Source organism: Vidua chalybeata, chromosome 25 (genome assembly GCF_026979565.1).
Source record: "Vidua chalybeata isolate OUT-0048 chromosome 25, bVidCha1 merged haplotype, whole genome shotgun sequence".
Classification (NCBI taxonomy): domain Eukaryota; kingdom Metazoa; phylum Chordata; class Aves; order Passeriformes; family Viduidae; genus Vidua; species Vidua chalybeata.
This window is the reverse complement of record NC_071554.1, coordinates 3,022,411-3,042,497: the sequence shown is the minus strand read 5'-3', so window position 1 is coordinate 3,042,497 and position 20,087 is coordinate 3,022,411. Positions and strand designations below refer to the sequence as shown.

Here is a 20,087-nt window from a genome sequence, read left to right as displayed (position 1 = left end):
GCTCCGCCTTCAGGAGGCTGGGAGAAGCCTGAGAGGAGAAGAGCTGGCTGCATAAAACACCTCGTGCTCTCTGGGCGGGCACCTGGGGAGGATTAGGAGGGAAAAAAGTGGTTTTCCTTTGAATTGCTCTCCCCCAGGCTGCAGCTCGCAGCCCACAAACAGGTGGTGTTACTCCAGCCCTGAGAGAGGATCCATTTCCTCCCAGACTGAGCCCAAATCTGGGCTCTGCTGCTGTCAGCAATGGAGCAACTGTGGAATAACCATAAATCCTCACACCTCCCTGAAAGTGAGAGGCCACGAGGAGCAGAGGGAGCCGCAGGACCAGCCCACGGGCATCTCCCTGGTGCTGCACAGGCAGCCTTTCCCTCAGCCTCCCTCCCGGGCAGGCAGGAGCGAGTCCCCCCAACTCATCCAGGCTGTGCCGAGCCTGTTTGAAGCTGGGGAGAACAAGGAGCCATCAGCTCCTCCCTGGGATGATGCCCCTCTGCTCCTCCTCCCCAAGACACGGCTGCCTGGCTTAACTTAGGAAAAGATTAAAGATTAATTAAGTATGTTTGGGGTTTTTAGCGGGAAGAAGTGTGTTGGGTGCTGCCTTCCCCTGTTTTGGAACAAGCCATCCTGATGCTAACAGGGCTTTGCCCAGCCTGGGCGTGGGGGAAAGGTCTGTGCAGGGACACCAGGTCCCTGCTGCCAGTACTGCCACCGGCCCTCCCCAGGCTGCCCCTTGCCTTGCCAAAGCCTTCTCATCCCGGTGGAAGCCCCCTCTCCCTGCCACCCACCATCATTCCCGGGTCTCGGGGAGGAGGGCCGAGCTGTGCATGTCCTCCTCCTCTCGGAAGTAGACGGGCTTTCCCTGCGAGCTGGGGGACTGCTGTGCTTTCGCGGGGCAGTTGGCGACCATGTGGCTGATGCTCTGGCAGAAGTGGCACTTCTTGGGCTGCGGCGGCAGCTTGCATTCCTTGGCGTGGTGGTCCAGCCCGCCGCAGTTGTAGCACCTGTGTGAGGGGAGGAGAAATAAAATTAGGCAGGAGGATGCTATGACCATGCCTGGGACCCATCTGGCTTCTTAGCCAGAGCTGGGCTTGGCTTTTGGGGTGGGTGGTGGCCCCAGGGTTGGTCCCTGCAGACCCCAGCTCCAGCATGTCCAGCTGGGGCTCAGTGGTGCTGCTGGTACCCAGGAGATGGCAGCAAACCACTGCACTGAAGCCACACACCGGGGACAAATTCGGGATTTCGGGGGGTTCCACCCCTCTGCCTCCATCAGTGTCCTGGCTCCCGTCTCCATCAGTCTCCAGACCCCACTGCCGGGGTTACAGACAAAGGAACAACTGACATCCCCAGCTGTCATCATGTGGGGACAACGCCAAGGGTGGCTTCTCACAGGGCTGTGCCTCCCAGCACTGGTCCCATGGGTGCCACCCTCACACCGGAGCTTTGTGTCCATTTTAAATCCTGCATCCATATAGGACGGCCACAACCCTTTTCTCTTTCCTTTTCCTTCACAATTCCTTTCTGATTAATTTAAAATCCTGCTTATGAGAACAGCTGAATGGGGTAGAGAGCATCCACTGGGAAAACTGGGATGAGGCATCCCCAGGCAGCCAGGATGGAGAGGATGGGAGAGGGGGGGTGAAACTTGCCCCAGGGCTCCCATCCCGCTGTGGGGGACACTGTCAGGACGTCCAGTTGTTTCCTTCCCACAAGGAAGGGCTTCTCTTGGAGCAAACTCCCCCAGCCCAGCAGGGCTCCCTGGGCGAGGGGGGCACTGCCCGGGGTGTCCCTGACCTCTGCCCCTCCCTGCTTCTCCCCTGCCCCTTCCCTACCGAGCTGCATCTGCCGCTCATTAGGCGCCGCAGGACGCTGCTTTCCCAGACCAAGGGTCACTGCCCATCCCACCGGTCCCGTGCCCATCCCCGGGGTGTCCGAGCAGTTCCTGGTGTCCGCAGGGCTCAGCCTCAGCCCTCACCGGTCTCCTTTTGACCTGCGCTTCTGGAGGCTCTTCCCTTTGGGCCTCCTCTCGCTGCCGATGCAGAAGACGCCCCCAGGGCCGGTCACCCGGATGGACTCCAGACCTTTGGATGATTTCTTGAAGGTGAACTCGACAGCTTCGCCCTCCTTCAGGCTGCGGAAACCCTCCATGTGGAGCTTGCTCTGCGGGGGCACAGGGACAGGATGGGAGTCAGCACAGAGCTGGGGTGTTCTCCAGGCACAGCACAAAGCCCTCCTGCAGCACAAGAGCTGCAAATGTCCCCCTCTGCCTGTCCCTTGGTTCTGCTTTTTTTTTAATACAAAAGGATCTCGAGGCTTTGCACAAAGACACAAACCCAGCTTGTGGCAGGCCCTGTAGCAAGGCCAGGAGGCTGGCACTGCCGGCCCCCTCAGCCCAGCTCAAACCCTTTAACTGCCTGCAATAATTAATTAAGCAGCCATTTGGCACAGGATTATCACTGCTGGGAGCTTCTCCCATTCCTTCCAGGAATACCACATCGGGCATCACCACACAATCAAACCAGGGGAGCCAAGAAAAACCCAGGCTGGGGAGGGGGGGTTGTGAGGTGAGAGGAAAACCCCACTCCACTTTGAGGGGCTCTGTCCATTTCAGCAGAACAAATCCCTAAGGAGCAGAGCTGGCTGAGGCAGGCGGCAATTCTCAACCCCCTGTGCCGTGAGCATCCCTGCCTGCTCTGCCCCCGGGCAGCAATTCCAGCCCGGCATCCCCGCAGCTCTGCGAGCTGAGCCACAAGGGGCATGAGCAGCGCATGAAGGGGAATTCGCTGGCAGAGGGAGGAGCAGCTCCTGCCGGTGGGGATTCCCAACGCCTGCACGGCTGCAGCACGACCCCGCATTTATGAATGGAGCTTCTCCCCCATTCATGGCCCGAGAGCTCCCGTCACGTGGGCCGTGCTCTCCCATTCTCTCCGCTCCGAGCCTCCCGTGAGTGCTGTCGGGACAGGCAGGCACGCTCTGCTCCCATTCCTGCTCCAAATCTCACCAGGAGTTGCAAGGAAACACCCCACGTAAAAGCAGAATGAGAAGAAATGGAGTTACTGGGTTATAGGAGTGAATTTTTCTTGGCAGGGTCTTGTGGGATGTCCATGTGTCCGTGAGCATGAGAGAAGTGGTAACACAGCAGAGCTTGAGGAACAACCCTTAAGACCCCTTTTTCTGCTGCTTTTCCCCTCCCTTTCTGTGCCTGGGGGTCCAGCTCAGGGTGGGACAGACCCTATGTGCTGGGCCAAGTCACCCCCAGGCCCTGGATCCCCTTGGCTGCTGGGATGGGATCCATAGTGGCCACAGGGACCCTCCTTTGCTCTCTGACCTGCTCCTGCTGCCTAAAGGGAGAGCCAAACCCCGAGCTCTGAGGCCCCAAATGACAACAAGGACGTGACAGGGTGTCACAGCCATCTGTGCCCACCCAGGGCAGTTCCAGCACCACCTGCCCCCGGCAAACCCCCAATACTGCTCCCCACCACCAACCCAGCTGCCCTGTGCTGGGCATCCCCCATGCAGGAGCTCTGTGCCCAAGGCACCAGCACATCCCAGAGGTGCCTCAGCACCTTGGCTCAGCCACCCACCCTGGCCTGTCCCCAGACTGAGGCGATATGGGCAATGGGAGCTACCCTGGATTTACCCCATTCCCACAGCAGCCCAGGGTTTTGGTGGTAAGGAGGGGCTGAGCATCACTCCCTGGCACAGGAGGCAGCCCTGGGAGCCGGGGGACGAGGCCAACCACCTCCCGTGGCTCTCTCAGGGCATTTACAGCCCCAGCTGGCCCAGCTGTGTTTACACTGTGGGGATGAAAACTCCCAGGCGCTCAGCCCTGATCTTTGGGATAAAGCTGAGCCGTGCCAGGGGGGACCCCAGTGCACGGGCTGGGCCCCCCAGCTCAGGCACACCTCGGGCACCGCCACCCCACGGCCAGAGCCAGCCCCGTGCACCCAGCACCCCCACTTGGAGGAAGAGGAGGGATGGGGCAGAAGCTGCCACAACATGATGGGGAAACGATTTATTTTCCAGGAGCGGGTGAGGATGACAAGCACCCCCAGACCCCCAGCCCCCTCTGCCAAAAGGCCAAAGGAAACGCCCTCTCCCCAGGGAAGGGGGGGGGGGACAGAGGCTGGGGCGCCCCCGCCCCCCCCCCCCCCCCCCCCCCCCCCCGCCCCGCGCCACAGCCTTTTGATGTGCGCTGCAGAGTGGCTGGTGGTCCCTGCGCATCCCCCCTGCCCCCTTCCCAAAACACACACATTGCTGGCATTCCTCTGTTATCAGATAGGTAATCAAACTGCAGCCCATTGAATTAGCTGCATACCTCCTGCATCTGAAAGGAAGGGGCCCAGAGCCCCTGTCCCACACCACACACAAAGCCGGAGCCTTCCCAGGCCTCCACACACCCCCCCCCCCCCCCCAAAAAATAAAGAGAGGAAGGGGGGGGATTGGAGCGAGCTGGGGATGCTGGGGATGGGGGGGAGCGCAGGGGACGGCCAGGGCCGGGAGCCACCGGCCAGCGAGAACAAAGGGCCGGCGGCGGCCCCGCTCCCGCTGCCCAAATTCCAGGAGTTCCAGGCCCCGGCGGGGGGAGGAAGGGTGGCCGGCATGGCTGCGGGCCCTCTGACCCCCTCCAGCCCCTGCACACATCAGCGCTGTGCCCGACCCGCCCGCTGGGCGCTGGGGTTTGGGCTCTGGGTCCCTTGGGGGAGCTGCGGGCTCAGTCCCGGGGTGATGGCTTTGCTATTGGGGTGTAGGGTGGCCCTGGGCTCGGGGTCACAAAGCGTTGCCATCCCAAAAGAAGCGCAGCCCAGCGCCAGGATTTCCTTGTGGTCATCGGGCCCAGAGTTAACCGGGGGCACAGGGGACAGGGGCAGAGCTGGTGCAGCTTCACCCCTGGGCACCGCAGCGGGCACCTCTCCGCTCCTCCCCCTCCCTTTCCCTCCCTCCCTCCTCGCATCCCCAGTTATTTACGGCAGACAAAGCCGCAGCACGTGAGCGGCCGAGTGCTGCCCACCCCCCGGGCTGGCTGTCCCCCCCCCCCCCCCCCCGCACATGGGTGCCTCCGTCCCTCCTCTTCCTCCCACCCACCAAATCCCTCATCGCGGGTCCCACATTTAGACGCGTTTCCCGTCCTGAAGGGATGACACCGTGGGGCGCCCCAAACCCCACCGCTGCCCCCCGAGCTGCCGGGCTCCGGCTCTCCCCCACCCCACCCCGCCGGGCTCCGGAGGGGCTCGGCCGGCCCCGGGGTCACCATTGTCCCCGCGGCCTCCCCAGCACGACACAAGGGGACGTTTATTCCCAGCCAGCCCCAGCCACTCAATCAAACCATCTTTGTGTCCAGCGGGGCCTGGGGCGGAGCAGCCGCCGCACCTCGGCTCTCCAGAGCCCTTTCAACTGAGATCCCTCGGAAAACGAGCCGGGCTGGGATGCTGGGGTAAGGCAGGCTGCAGGAACACTGCTGGCAGTGCCAGGCTGTGCCAGGGCTACATCTGAGCCCTGCCCAGAGCATTTCGGGCAGCCCAGCCCCACTGCAGGCAGTGCCCGTGCCTCAGTTTCCCCCACTCTGCAGAGGAGGGTCAGGAAGAGCAGCCCAGGGACTGCTGAGCCCCGGGGGGGACCATGCCCCCATCACCGGGGTACCCTGTCCACGATGACCTCTGGCTCAGCTGGCACCCACGGCAGTGCCCATGCAGCCCCACCCTCCTCTGCAGCCCTCTGTCCCCAGAGCCACAGAGTCCCTGTCCCTCTGATCCCTCGTTCTGCCGGTTCCAAGGCACCAGCCACCCTGGCAGGCCCCAGGGCTCCGCGTGTCCCGGTCCCTCACTCCACCGTGACCCCCGAGGGCCATCCCGGGGAAGCAGCCCCAGCCCCGCAGGCTCAGGGTTAGCACAGCCAGGGAGAGCAGCCGTGGGGACTGGCACTTGCCCAGTTCTCGAGCTACTACGGGTCCTCCTATCGCCACGGGGTGTTGCCACCACAGTCCCGCAGGGGCAGCGGCCTCGGCCAGCCCTGGCAGAGCAGTTCTCCCCTCAGCTGGGCACTGCCCGATGGCAATCTCCCCAATGGAGATTCTGGCAGGGCTGGGCTCTGCCGGCACCCAAATGACCAGTCCCAGCAGGGAAATGTCCCATTGCCTTCACAGCCTGTGCCTGGAGCGGTCCCTGTCCCCAAAGGCAAAGCCCTTCCCTGTCCCCAGATCACACAGCAAATCTTTTCCCGGTACCAGAAGCCCCAGGGAAGGTGCTGGTGCTGGGTTTTGGATCGGGAGGGAAGGGCTTGGAGCAGGAATTCCCCCCAGTCCCTTCCTGCACCCCGCACAAACGGGGAATGTGCTTGGCAAAGGGGGTCCTGCCTCAGCCCCGGGCGTTCGTGCTCAGATAAGAAGGGCGAGGCCTTTGGAGCCCTCGGGGAGAGCACAGAGGATTTAACAAAACATCACCAAGGCTTTCCACCGGCTCCCTCACCGTCATCTGGTGCAATTTCCCTAAGGACCCCTACCGATTTCAACTAAAATCAAAATAAACACATTCCCCTGCCAAAGTAACGATGTTTGCTCCTAATTTTCCACCACAAGTCAGTAAAATTAAACTCTAGGTACCAACTCCGAGGGAAAAAAAAAAAAAAAAAAAGAAGGCATCAACCACAGAGTTTAATCCATCAGTTTCCTGTCCTAAATCCTTTTAGCTCCTTTGGTTGTATTTTTTTTCCCCACCAAAACCCTCCTGCACTTCCCAAGGGCAGCTAATTGGGATCAGTGGCTGCATATTAATTTTGTGCTCCCGTCTTAAAGCAGGAACACGGCCCGGAGCAGCCGTGCGTCTCCCGACGACGGTTTCAGCTCCATCCCGCTTATTCTTAGGAGTAAGGGAACAGGGAAAAGGAAACGACGGGGCTGGAGGTGGGGGCGGGAGGGACAGGGCTCCATCCCGGGAGCAATCCCATTCATTTGGGCCATATTATCTAGGAGACCATTCCAGGGTGTTTTCTCTCCCTGGGGCAGGGAGGGGGAGCTGGGGGAAGGGATGTGCCTGCGGCCATCAGTTAATCTTTAGACAGAGACAGGAGGCTTTTTTTTTGTGTATGAGCGTCTTGGGGGAGTTTCAGGGGTAGAATAAAGCCACTCTCTTTCAGTATTTCCCATCGGGACGTGGCGCACAAGCGGCCCAATACAATTTCATTCCAGCGGTTATTTAAAAAACCCCACTGAATAAACAAAACCAGAGAAATTGCTACTACCCCTCTCCCCCCACAAAAAAAGAGCAGAGATTCCAACGAGCATTTCTACCCCAGGGCATCTCTGCGGGAGTTCCCTGCTCCTTGCAGGGGGGTTAGACTAAATGACCTTTAAAGGTCCCTTCCAACCCAAACTAATCCGTGATTCCACGATCTCTTCCCCAGGGATGTGCACCTCTGGTGCTCCCGGTCCTGGGCTGGGGGTGACCCTGAGGGGCGAACACGGGAAGCAGGAAAAGCGAGATATGACACGTGTCCCTCGAGGATGGAACATCACGGATCCCCCCTGTCCCTGCTGCCCCCCAGCTCTGCACAGCCCAAAGCCCCGCTCGGATCTTGCTCCGCAGCCCAGCCCAGGGGAAGGCAGCAGAGAAAGGCTGGATCCTGCTCCCTGACAGGGAAACTCTCCCTTGTGCCTCTCCCGCACACTCAGCGTTGGAGCTGCCTCCAAACACAATTTTTTTTTTTTTTAAACACCTCACGTCATGCTCACGTGGATGATTATTTGTATTATCCTGGCCGCATGCACGGGGTGGCAGAGGCACAGGTGGATGACAGCTCAGGTGGGCTCAGCCAAACCCGTGTCCAAACGGCCACTTCCACCCCCCTCATCCCATCCCCTGCCCGGCCGCACCCAGGGTATCACCGGGGGCAGAAGCCCCTCCCGTGCTGGGATGTGCCCAACGAGTCCCACACTGCCCAGGGAGTGCCACATCCCAGCCCCAGCAGGTCTAACCACGGGCACAGCTTTATGTCCTCACCAGGATATGTAGGACCGAGTCACCAGAGAACAAACACAGCAGCCACGGGTACCCACCGTGCCCGGCAGAATTTCCTGCTAAAATCATGAGGAGGAACAAAAACACCCAGCTAACTGCATTTATCAAGGATTTAGACCTGCTGGCTTGGATAAACGCTCAGAAATGCAGAGCCAAGTTGTGGAGAGCAATGATTTCCAGGCACTGGACATCCTCTTCCCCTCTGCCCCCAGCCAGACCCCAACCCAAATCCCAGCCCAGCTGGCCAGCACTGCTCCTCCAGCTCCAAGCAGTGGCACAGAGCCTTGATTTTCTCCTTTCCCTCTTTCCATGTTGCCTTCCCAGGCAGCTCCACACTCCTGTGAGTGATGCTCAGAGCCCGGGAGCCGCATCCCGAGGGGACCACTACACCTTTGGGGTCTTCTCCATCACCACCAGCCCAATCTCTGCCACCTTAAAATCCCCAGTTCCTCAGGGGTGCTGCTGAGCCCTTCACCTCCCCGGGACGATCTGCTCTGCTCCCCTCTGCTTCATCCCTCCTGTTTCCTCACAGCCCCCAAATGAATCCATCTCCAGTGTCCAGGGGAGGCATTTGAACCCAAATGCCTCATTTTTAGCTCACAATGCGAGGGAAAGGCAGCCCCAAGGAGCCCTGTTAGTCTCCTGTCCTGCCGAGATTTTAATCTCTTTGTGATCAGATAAAGGCAGAGGGAGATGGAGACGCGCTCCCTGCAGAGAGGGGCCATTCAGACCTGGTTCCTGTAATAAAGTGATTTAATAGATCTAAAGAGGCCAATTCCCTTCTTTCTCTTACAATTACTTCCTGTGGGTCATCATTCACATATGTAAATGAAGAGGGGAAGGTTTTGAGGGGCTCTGGAGTTAAGCCCTAAGGCTGGTTTGGGGCGCTGGGTGCTGGGCAGGGCACGCGGAGCCCTGAGCCTTGTCCCCCCTGGCTTTTGGTGGCTTTTGCCCTCGCAGCCCCGACTCCCTCCCGGGAGTGGAGCCGACACGGGCTCTCGGGAAGCGCCCTGGTGCTCGGGGTGGGGACAGCATCGGGACAAGGACCCGATTCCCTGCAAGCCACCCAAAAGCAGCGAGGCCGCGGTGGGAGCATGAGTTGCTCCCTCTGCAAGGAGATGCTCTGCAGCGGGAGACACCGGGAGCAGCTCCGGCTGTTTCTGCAGGAGAGCAGAGACTTTGTGCCACCAATGAGAGGAGCAGGAGGCGAAACCCGACCCGGAGGAGAAGAATTCTCCATCAGACCAAAGCTTCTGGTGGGGCAAAACCCTTTGCTGCAGCAGGGGAACCCCCCACACCCCGGGACCCTCTGCTGCCCAGAATAAGCCGCTTTTCCCCAGAGCTCCCCACGTTTCCCAAACGCTGCAATCTCTGGGATCCCACGGCTCCCCCGACCTTAGAAACCAGGGGGCACTGAGAGGCTGCAGGACAGTGGGATGCTCCCGACAGAGACACCCCAGCTAATTCCCTTCCCCTGCAGGAATGCGAGCAGGAGCAATCAGGAAACCAGACCGTCTGGGGGCAATAAACCCCCAGGAGCAGGGCGGGAGGTTCTCCCCAGGAGCACTGGGTCCCGCTGTGCTGCATTGAGATGCAAAGGCCCATTTGCTCTCTGGAGAACGCCAGGATCTGTTTTCCCTCGGCTGATTTGGAGCCCTTGACTCCAAAACCAGCTGTGCCTGGGATAGCAGCTCCTACCAAGGCGCTTTGCCCATGCCACAGCCAAGGGAGAAGGGATTGGCATCTCCCCTGGCCATCATTTCCTTGCCAGTCCTGCCTGGAGCCCCCGCTTGAGGGCAGGGAGTGAGCGACCCCCGGGAGCTCCAGGAGTTCCTCACAGCCCAGGGGCTCAGTCCTGCACCCCCAGCCCACAGGATGGACCCAGTTTGGGGGGCTTTGGGCCCCTGAAGAGCTGCGGCCACTGCAGGCGGCTGGTCCAGGGACTCCCCAGAGCCAGCACCACGGTGCCGCTCTCGATCATGCGCCCAAACCTCCCGTGTTTGCTCCAAAAACGCCCGTGCCCCCTTCGTTCGTGCTCGCTCTGCCCCCCAGCCCCACGGCAGTCCCGAGGTGAGGGGCACGACACAGAGCCCCGTCCACACGAGCCGGCGCTGAGCCCCACATCCCCTCCCAGTTTTGCCCCGTTTTGGGCACCATCTCTAAACCCCTTCCCCCAGCCCCCGAGGGATCTCCCGGCAGATCCCCGAGATCCGCGGCGTTCAGTCTCTAATCCACGACTTCCCTGGGTGCGGGGTCCCCGACACGCGTGGGGCTTCCCCGCTCAGCAAGGTCAGATCCGGACACGGGACTGTCACTGTCACACAGATCCACAGGGACACAAACCCGACGCCTTTGTGCCACCCGCGACTGGGACAAAGGGCGCGGGCAGAGATGCCCGGTGCCGGGATGAGCTCCAGCGGGGGAGATTCCAGTGCTGCATCCCGGCCAGGCAGGGGGCTCCCGGGAGCGGGTACCGAGGTAACGCCGCCCGTTCCCCGCGTCCCTCCGCGGGCTCAGCGGCGTCCCCGCTCCGGCGCGTCCCGCCCGGCCCCGCGGGCACCTGCTCCCCCTGCCCCGAGGGGCTCCTCAGCCACCAACGACGGCAAAATGAAATCGCTCGGGATCGCCTTACAGGCCCGGTCCCCGGAGATGAACCCCGGCTGCGGCGGTGCCTGCCCTTCCACCCGGGGAGCCCGGGCTGGGGCGGCAGGGGCGTCCCCATCCCACCTCCATCCTCCGCAGCGTGCACCCCTGCCCTCCCCAGGACCCCGCGCGGCTCGGTCCGTACCTGGTGCACGAAGACATCGACGGGGGAGTCCAGGGTCGCGCCGCCCTTGGCGGTCATGGAGAGGAAGCCGAAGCCCATGCGAACGTTGAACCACTTACAGATGCCGGAGCCGTGCAGGGGCTGGGACTCGTTCTCGGCCTTGGGCGAGTCTCCGGCCGGCTCCTCGCCCGGCTTCGCACCTGGCGAGAGACCCACGGAGCCGCTGAGCCGCGGGCTGGGGGACCCGCGGGTGCCCCCGGCCCAGCCTCCCCGCAACCAGCCGGACGGCCCGCACAGGAACCTCCAATCCTGCTCGGGGTGCCCCGTGCAGGCTGGAAAATGCAAAAAAATGAAAAAGAAAAAGAAAAAAAAAAATCCCCAACCGCCCCCCAAAAAAAAAACCATCACAGAGGTGAGCTCTGCCTCTACGTGTGCACGGGGATCACCGCAGGAAACGAAGGCAGCTCCTGCCAGCACGACCCAGGCAGTGCGTGCAGTGGGAGCTCTAAATCAGTTTCTCCCTCAAAAACGTTAAAAACGAAAAAAAAAATTAAAAATCCCAGACACACACACAAAGACCAATCGAGCAACGGAAAAATAGCCAAAATATTTTTCTAAAATCAAAATATTATAACTTAAAAAAAAAGGCGAAAAACTCCCCCAAGACACCAAGCCGAAACACCCCTGCCCCCAGCAAGCCATGCTGGAGAAACTCTCCCGTGCCGTCAGCATCCCCCCCTTGCACCGTCCCACCCCCGCTCCCAAACACCCCCAGCAGCCGCCACCGGCCCCAAACTTCTGGGGTCATCCTGGGGCTGGAGGGGGGATAAAAAAAACCCCAATAAATCCCCCCTGCGACCCCCAGCGCTGCGCAGGGCAGAGGGGCCCGCCGGGCCCGGCCGCGCTGCCGGGGCTCAGCGGGACTGGGTGGGCCGGGGTCGGGGGGGGTCTCTGCGCCCCCCAGCCGGGCTCTGCCCTCGTTATTAATAATCGCGGAGCCGAGGCGGGCTGCGACAATAATATAACTTAACCTGCAAACTGCTGGTTGGAAACAGACCCCATCCCGACACTCGCTTGCAAATTCCGAGTTGTGGCTGTTACCGCCTCCTCCCTCCTCCTCCTCGGCCAGCTTTGAGGGTATTAGGCCAGCCAAAAAAAAAAAAAAAAAAAAAGAAAAAAAAAAAAAAAAGGACGAAAAAAAACAACAAAAAACCCAGCTTAGACCCCGCCGGGAGGGAGCCGGGAGAGGTTTGACTCCATCTTCACTCCAACAATAGGGGTGGGAGGGAGCGGGAGGGTTTTTTCAAAGGCTCCCAAATTCTCGCAGACAATAGCAGCCCCCGCCCCCCCCCCCAGGACCCACCCGCGGGGCCGGGGGGCGCCGGGCCCAGCTCCGCCATCCCGTCCCCACGTGATCCTAATTAACCCCCCCGGCAATAGCGACACATTCCGGGAGGGATTTGCAGCGGGGGGGCTGTGTGGGTTGACCCCCCCACATTTAGGGCACTTAGGGGCGAGGCCACCTGTCAAGGCAAGAGGTAACACTCGGGGAGAGGGGGCTGGAGGTGGGACCCCCGGACATCGGCGGGAGCTTCCACGTCGTTTCTCCGCGCCCCCTCCCCACGAGTGGAGCCACCTGCGAGCCGCGACCCGGTGGGACGGGGAACCGGCCCCGGCCGGGCGGCAGCACGGAGGAGGGGGCGGCTTTCCGGGGTCTTCCTGCGCCCCCGGCCCCATCCCCTGTCCCGCGAGCGGGGCGCGCACCCCGGCACCGTGCGACCCCCGGGATGCGCCGCGCTTCCCCCCGTCCCAGCGGCACCGGCGCGGGGAGCGGGGCCGGGGCGGTGTCTGGGGCCCGGCGCCCTCCGGGCCGGGCGGGGACAAAGGGCGAGTGACCAGCGGCTCCATTTCCGGCGGCGGACAATGCCCCGGCCGTGGGGGCACAGCGCCGCCCGCCGCCCCGCCCGGGCTGTGCCCGGGGGTCCCCCCGCGCCGCCCCCAAACCGGGCCGAGGCGGTAGTGCCCCCCAAGGGGCAGCTGGAGCTGGGGGTGGCGTCTGCGCCCACCGCGGCCGCCCCACGCGGGGCCAGTCCCGCGTGGTGTCACCGAGCGGAGCATCGCGGGGCACCGCGCGGTCACCGGGCACCGCGGGGACCGCGGTGTCACCCGCGGGGGTCCCCCGGGCCGGGCCGGTGCTGCCGGTGAAATCCCGCGTGGGGATCCCCGCGCGAGGGCTCCGCCACCCGCGGGGCCGCTGCCGCTGGCCGTGGTGCTGAACCGGCCGCCCTGTCCAGGGTCCTGGCGGTGTCCTTCCTCTTCCTGCTCTTCCTCTCCTTCCTCCTGCTCTTCCTCTTCCTCCCCCTGCTCCTGCCTCGCACACCGGGGACTCCTCGTTGCCCCTTCCCCACAGAGCCGAGCAGCCCCGCTGTACCCCACTGGCAGACAGCAAAGCAGGCGGAAGAGGAGGAAGAGGAGGGTTTTTCTCTGTGGAGGCACCCAAGTGAGCTGCTGGGAGCGCCCCAGCCTGCCAGGACTCGTGGTGCAGGTGGATCCGTGTCCCACGGGCACAGACAGAGTGTGAGGTGCCACGACTCACCCCCACCCGGTGTCACAGCGTGTCCCCTCACCTTCATACCACCCTTAACGGGCACGAGCCGGGCTGGGAGGAAACTCCACTGGTCTCTCATTGTCAGTCCTGAGCCGATTCCCCAAAGCCGAGAAGCAGCACCTCACCTGCAGCAGAAGGAGGGACGGGTCTGGCCAGTGCTTCCTTATGGGACCCCCACTCCCATCCCTGACCAGGCTCTGGCAGCCGCAGAACTCCCAGTCCAGGACAGGGCTGGTGGAGGGGACGGGGCTGGTGGCAGTCCTGGCAAGAAGGAAACCGCGGTGCCTGTCCCTGTTCCCCCTCTCTGCTGGCACTCACAGCCAGCTCGGGCAGCGCTCCGGGACCATCCCGGGAGCAGGAGTGCGCCTGGGCCCCTCTCCTGGCTGCAGGGGTTGCACGTTCATCCTCGTTTTCCTCTCGGCTGTGGGATAACTGGGGCAGGAGGGGAGAAAATAACCCACCCTCCAAAAGGCTCCAGCACCCTCCTCTCATCCCTGCTCCCATCCTGTCTCCTGCCCAGTTTTTCCCATTTCACTCAGGATTTGGGGAGGGTGCAGACCGCATGGTGTGAGGGCACGGGGGAAGGATGTGGTGAGGAATGAGCTCTTTCTTGCTTTCTCCACAACGAATCCTTCAGAAAATAATCCACACCCTGCACCAGCCTCCCCCCTGCAGCCCCTCTCTGATGGACAGGAGTGAGCAGCAGCCCCAGAGGCATTTTCCTGTAACTATTTGCAGGCAGCAGCAACTTCCTCAGCACGCCCCAATTTCTGCCCATCCTCAGTGACTTTCCAGCCAGGCGATGCAGCCACATCCCCAGTCAGGGCACTTCCATCCTTTTCCATCCAACCCTTCCCCGGTGCCGCTGTCCCAGCCCACAGCAGCGCCGGCCCCGTGTCATATTTCTGTGCGTGGTGTATTTGTTTTCAGGGCCTGTTGAATGGCAAACGCGGAAGGGAAGGGGACTCCTTCCTGTTCTTTCAGAGCCGGTCGCTGTGCCCTGCTCGGCTTCAAGGGAATAGCCGGCAAAGCGGCTGCTTTCACAAATAATGGCTTCATTAGATTGAAAGAAGTGGACAGTGACCTCACTGAAATGGACTTTCTGACCCCTGCTGACCTCTGCCCCCAGCTCTGACAGCCTGTAAATCTTCCCCCTCGGCACGGCCGGGGCAAGGGCAGCAGCTCTGTAAGCCCAGTGCCGGCGCTGCTATCCCTAGGCCAGACCCACGGAGCCGCCCCGGGGCTCCACCCGGGCCCTGACCCAGCAGGATGAGTCCTGGGGATGGGCAGCACCCAGGCACGTGGGTCACAGCGCTGGCAAAGATGGAGACCGGTGTCCCCAGAGTGCTGCAAGCCCCTCCAGGGTCCTGAAGGGCCGTGGAAAATGATGTTATCTGGGCTGAGGCTCCAGGGCCATCTCCCAGCACTGTCACTGCCACCGCTGACCAGCTCAAAAGCAGCCTCCGAGCTCCTGCCAAAGAAAACTGATCCTTCTCCCTGCCCACCCCACAGGCACAGTCCTCCTGGCTGCACACAGATGCACAAACCTCCTCCAACCCCGGCCGGGCCCACCTCCACCCCCTCCTGTGCACGCAGACCCTTCCCTCCAGCCCCCAACACCTCCTTCCCCACCCACCCAGCCCAGGACCCGGTTGGCCACTGCCCAGTCCTGCCAGCCCATCTGCTGGTGGGGAAACTGAGGCACGAGGGGGAGCGGTGGGTGCCCATGCTGGGCACTCCACTCCACCCTGCCCTGCCTAAGGCTGGCACTCGCGCCCTGTGGCCGAGCCCCTCACACCCCACCTCCCTCCTCCCCACCCTTCCACGCTCGCTGCTGACCTTTGGCTATGAAGCAATCAATAAAGGAGACCACGGAGCTGCCCCTCCCCCTCACTGGCCCCCCACACCCCCTGCTCACCCCGTGCCGGGGCTGAGGGACGCTCCCAGTGCTGGGAACACGGGGCGGGGGGACACTGACACAAGCGTGCTCCCCGGGGGTGCCCTCACCAGGCTGCACCTTCCCAACCCTCCAAAAATACTGCCCTGGCGCCTCTTCCCGGCCGTGGGTGCCCCACAGCTCTGAGGATGGAGCGTGGCCATCCTGCTCCATCTCAAATGGGGCTGCCCGGGGCATTGGCACCTGGCAGCGGGAGAGTGAGGAGTGCTCCCGAGGGTGCCCTGTAGGGTGCTGCCTGCGGCCAGGGTTCCCCCGCAGGGCAGGGGGGGCAGAGGAGGATAGAGGCAGACTCCTACCCCTGGCCTGGAGTGATGGGTTGAGCCCAAATTCGGCAGCTCCCTTTGATAAAAGCCCTGGGCAGCAGCTGATTGATCGGCTGCAGAGCGGGGATTGATCAGGATTTCAGCCCATGCATATTCCTGCTCCCTGATAAAGGGGAATCGATAGCTGAAGGATATTCCTCAGAGGCTGCAGACTCCCCCAGACCAGAGCTCACAAGTCTGCCCTTGCCCCTTAAATCCCCCCAGCCCCGTTCAAACCTCACTCCCCCAAGAGCAAACTCAGGCAGTGGGGGTGAAAACTGGTTTGGGGGAGCCAGGAGGGCACAGCAGGATATTGAGGAAAGGCAGAGCCTCTCCCCCAGCAGCTGAATCTCACCTCCCAAAGCATCGGCCTCTCCTGCATCTTCCTCCTCTCATTGGTGGCCTGGCAAACAGGGGTTTCATCTTTCCTGGGGTGCTGGAGAACCTCCTTCAAAGTCCTGGTCAGGGTGATCCAAAGGAAGCTGAGCTGGCTGATACCTCCAGAGCCCCTCGCCCTCATTGCCTCCAAACACCCGAACGGCTGCCCCGCCCCAGCGCTGAGAGCTGGAAACGCATTGCAGCTGTGGCCGGAGCAGAGCCCTCCCGATCCCACTGGGAACGGGGACAGACACCCAGTGTTCACCCGGGGGAGGGGACATGGTTCATGGGGGTGTCCTTTTCCTTTTCCTTTTTCACTCTTATCTTCCCATTTCCCCCCGCCTGAAGGGACAATGACCGCGGGACGCCCCTGCAGCCCGGGGAGGGCTCGGGGCGCTGCGGGGCTCCCTCCGGCCCCGTCTCCCTCCCGGGAGCTGCGGCTGAGCCCGACCCCGCCCGTCCCCAGCGTGCCCCGTTCCGTGTCCCTCCCTTCGCACACAGTGACTCAAAGCCCAGGCTCGCCCCGGTGTCCCTCCAGTTTCTCCAGTGCCTGGGGAACTGGTTTGCTGCGGGGCGACCCTCCCCAGCGCTGACTAAACGCTGCCCGGCCGCCGCGGGGGCTGGGAAGGGAGCTCCCGCTGGAGCCGCGGCCGAGCTCAGCTGGCTCGGCACGGACACCCACCCTGGCACAGCCTGGCACACACTAAACACACCAAACACACGCGTGCACAAGCACTGACACCGCCCCAACACCCAGCCGGGCCGGGGCTGCCGGGACCCCATCGCTGCCCCTCCTGCGAGCACCGGAGGGATGCAGGGGGCAGATCCTGCCCCCGTGCCCGAGCCACAAGGACCGACAGTCGGTCTCCGTGTGGGTGCTCAGCCACCCTCGGGGTCCTGGCGAAGGGCACGGGAGGGGACCGGGGACCTGCCAGAACCCGGCAGAGGGAGCTCGGCTCTGCCTCAGTTTCCCCAGCACGTAAGCGGTGTCACCCAGAGCTGGGTGGCCCCGGGAGCCCCAGCTAGAGCTGAACTGTGGCCACCTGCTCCGGGCTGGCAGTGGCCGGGGAGGCTCCGGGCTGGCAGTGGCCGGGGAGGCTCCCGGGCTGGGCCAGCAGCCGGGAGTGGTGGCTCCAGGCTGAGGCTGGCACCGCAGCGGGCTCCCGCGGGCTGGGGCGGAGCGGGAGGGCAGGGCAAGGACACGGGGCGGGTGCTGGCCCCGCTGCGCTCCCAGCCCTGCCGGGACGGGGCCCTGCGCCCCGGGGTCAGGTCTCCCGCGGTGGCCCGGGGCTACCGTGATATCAACTCCCTCCCCAAGCCCGTGTGAAACCCCTCGAGAGCCCCAGCTCTCTGAGACCAGGGAGATGTCCCCGCATTCGGAGCCCCTCGGGAACGTGCTGCAGTGCTGGGGGCTCCTTGTGGGACCCCGGGAAGCGGATTGACCCGGGGCAACCCCAGCCCTGTGGACCCGCAGCCCCTCAGCACCCTGCGCTGGGGCCCTGCCAGCCTCACGGCCGGGCCGTGGTGGCAGCGCCGTGCTGGCCGGAGACTCGGGGACAAAGCGGTCCCTGATGTCCCATCCGAGGTTCCCATCGCTCTTCACTCGGTGGGTGGTGGGATAGAGGTCCGGGGGACCCAGAGCCACCCAGGCCGGCTGGGCTCCCTCCCGGCACTGCTGAGTCGGAGGAAACGGGGGAGCCGGGTTTGGAACCAGCCTGACCGGCTCCCCGGCTGTCAGCACCTGAGGAATGCCAAACCTCCGCTGCGCCAGGGCTGGGTGCTCAGGGCTGGGTGCTCAGGGTGACTCTGCCGGTCCGCCCAGCTGTGCGGTGTGCAGAGAGCAGCCCCGCGAGCCCTCTCGGCGCGGCGCGGCACGGCACGGCACGGCTCAGACCCCGGCCGGCACGGCGGGACCCTCGGCCGGCAGGTACGGGGGGTGAGGTGCGGGGCCCCGGGCACAGGGCGCTGCCCGGGCCGGCCCGGCTGGCGGGGTGCTGCCAGGGAAGGGGCTCCGTGCTGCTGGGGGAGGCGGGCACCGGGGCTCCCGTTCCACTGCCACCCACGGGGACTGCCCGGTGCTTGGACCCGAGCCCCTGCTGGGCAGGAGCTGGGATGGGTCCCGGCTCCCCCAGGATCGGCACAAGCCAGGGAGGGGGGGTGAGGCCGGGAGGTGGGGGTTGAGTCCAGCTCTGACCCTCCCACCTTCAGTCCCTGGATTTGGGGGGCTGCTTGGGTTGTAATCTAACTCCTGCCACCACAGTGCATCCCAAGAGATGCCTGAGAGAGCTGGGGCTCCTCCACGTCTGCTGGCCTCTCGCCCCGGGCTGAGGGGACAGCGGGGCTCCCCTGTGACCCCTGTCCCGCTCCGTGCCAGGCACATGGCTGCCCATGACCCGGCTCAGCACAGGAGGGCAGGGGCAGCGAGGGCGGCCGGGGGCTCCCCTGCCCTCCCCGTGAACCTCAGCCCGTGCAGCAGCCAAGCAACCCAGATCCCTGATTTTCCTGAAGGTGGCAGGTCCGCTCTCACCCCGCGGTGACAGAGCTCAGCCCAGCGTGGCCGGAGGCTCAGCTTAATCCGTGGTCAGCGGCTCAAAGGCAGCCGCAGCTGCTGCCCTCGGCCCCTCCGTCTCTCCTGAATATTAAACAGCACCTCGTGCCTTTGACTTGGGTGCTGGGAGACCCTTTGGGGCGACAGGAGGCAGCAAACGAGGTCAGCGGGTTGGCTTGGCCAAAGGGGATTAATTAGAGCCGTGCTGGGTGCCCTGGTGTGGCAACAGCACTGGATCCAGCTTGGCATGTCCGGGCAGGCGGGGATGGCCAGCAGCAGCAACCAGGGAGCTGCAGGGTCTTGCCCTCTTGTCCTTGCATCCTCATGTCCTCGTGTCCTTGACCCGTTGCTGCAGTGGGAATTATTTTAGAAAATGTGGTGCTGGGGCAGAGCAGGGCTCTGGGTGAGCTCCTTTCCCAGGACCTGGGGTGCCCAGGGTGGCACCAAGTGCTGGATCCAGCTGCAGGGATGGGGTGGGATGGGAAAGACAGACGTGGAGATCTTTGGAAATGCATCTCCAGGTGAGAGGCAGGATGCTGAGTCAGCAGGTCCTCCCTCCCCCCAGCACCCCGGTGCTGCATGGAGCCAGCATCCCTGTCCCTGTGTCCCTGTTGCTGTCCTGCAGCCATGGGCATGGCCAGTGCATCCATCCCTCTTCCACTGGTGGATGCTATGGCCCTGGGGATCCAGCTGTGGCCCTGGGGACCCAGCTGTGCCCATGTGGCTGTGCAGCCCCACCCGGGCTGGTCCCAACCTCCAGTGGTGCTGCCTGTCCCAGACAAGGTCTCATCGCCTTCCAGAAAAATGACACAAACTCATCCTATCTGTTCTGTCTCATCGCCTTCCAGAAAAATGACACAAACTCATCCTATCTGTTCTGGAAAGACCTGCTGGGCCGGGGAGAGCAGGATCTGGAGGGTGCATGGCGGGCTGGCAGAAGGGGCAGGCAGCTGCCTGTAACCAGCACTTCCCCGCCTGCCCCCGGCCACCTGATCCCCTTGGGTGCTGGGAAAACCCAACCTGATGATGCTGGATTCATCCCACCTGGCTGCTGCAGGATGAAGTCCTCTCCGAGGTGTCCCCCAGGGAAAGCAGCCCTGGGACTTGTGCAGGGAGGTGTCCCCATTCCCTGCCATTGGGGGAAGATGGGGACCTTAATCTCAGCCTGTCCTCGGGCTGACCCCAAATCCCCATCCCTGCCGTTGTCCCCAGCCAGGCAGTGACACCGAACAGCTCCTTATTGGGAGATCCTGGGACGTGGGTGCACTTCCAGCTCCCTCCCCAGCACCTGCTGTGTCAGCTCTTCCCAATCCCAAACCCAGCAATAAAACCCTTCCGGGGCAGGCATGTGGCCACAGCACAGGGACTGTGCTGGCATCACTCCCAGGCTGAGGTGGCACATGTGAACCTGCCCCCTGCCCTGAGCTCTGGTGACCAGAGCGATGCCCACCCTGCAGCAGCCAACGCCAGGAGGTGGAGCTGCGTGCTGGGGACAATCTCGGATCGGGGGGTGAGCTCTGGACG

The 20,087-nt window shown here is 63.2% G+C and overlaps 1 protein-coding gene across 1 annotated transcript; it reads right to left on the bottom strand.

Moving 5' to 3' along the window:
• Positions 1 to 781: 781 nt before the first annotated feature.
• On the bottom strand, positions 782 to 11,832 carry LIN28A (lin-28 homolog A). The gene is made up of 4 exons (XM_053964702.1): positions 11,802 to 11,832; positions 10,792 to 10,970; positions 1,967 to 2,151; positions 782 to 995 (listed from the first exon to the last, which is right to left on the bottom strand). The coding sequence occupies exons 1-4, from the start codon at positions 11,830 to 11,832 to the stop codon at positions 782 to 784; spliced, it is 609 nt and encodes a 202-aa protein (XP_053820677.1).
• Positions 11,833 to 20,087: the final 8,255 nt, after the last annotated feature.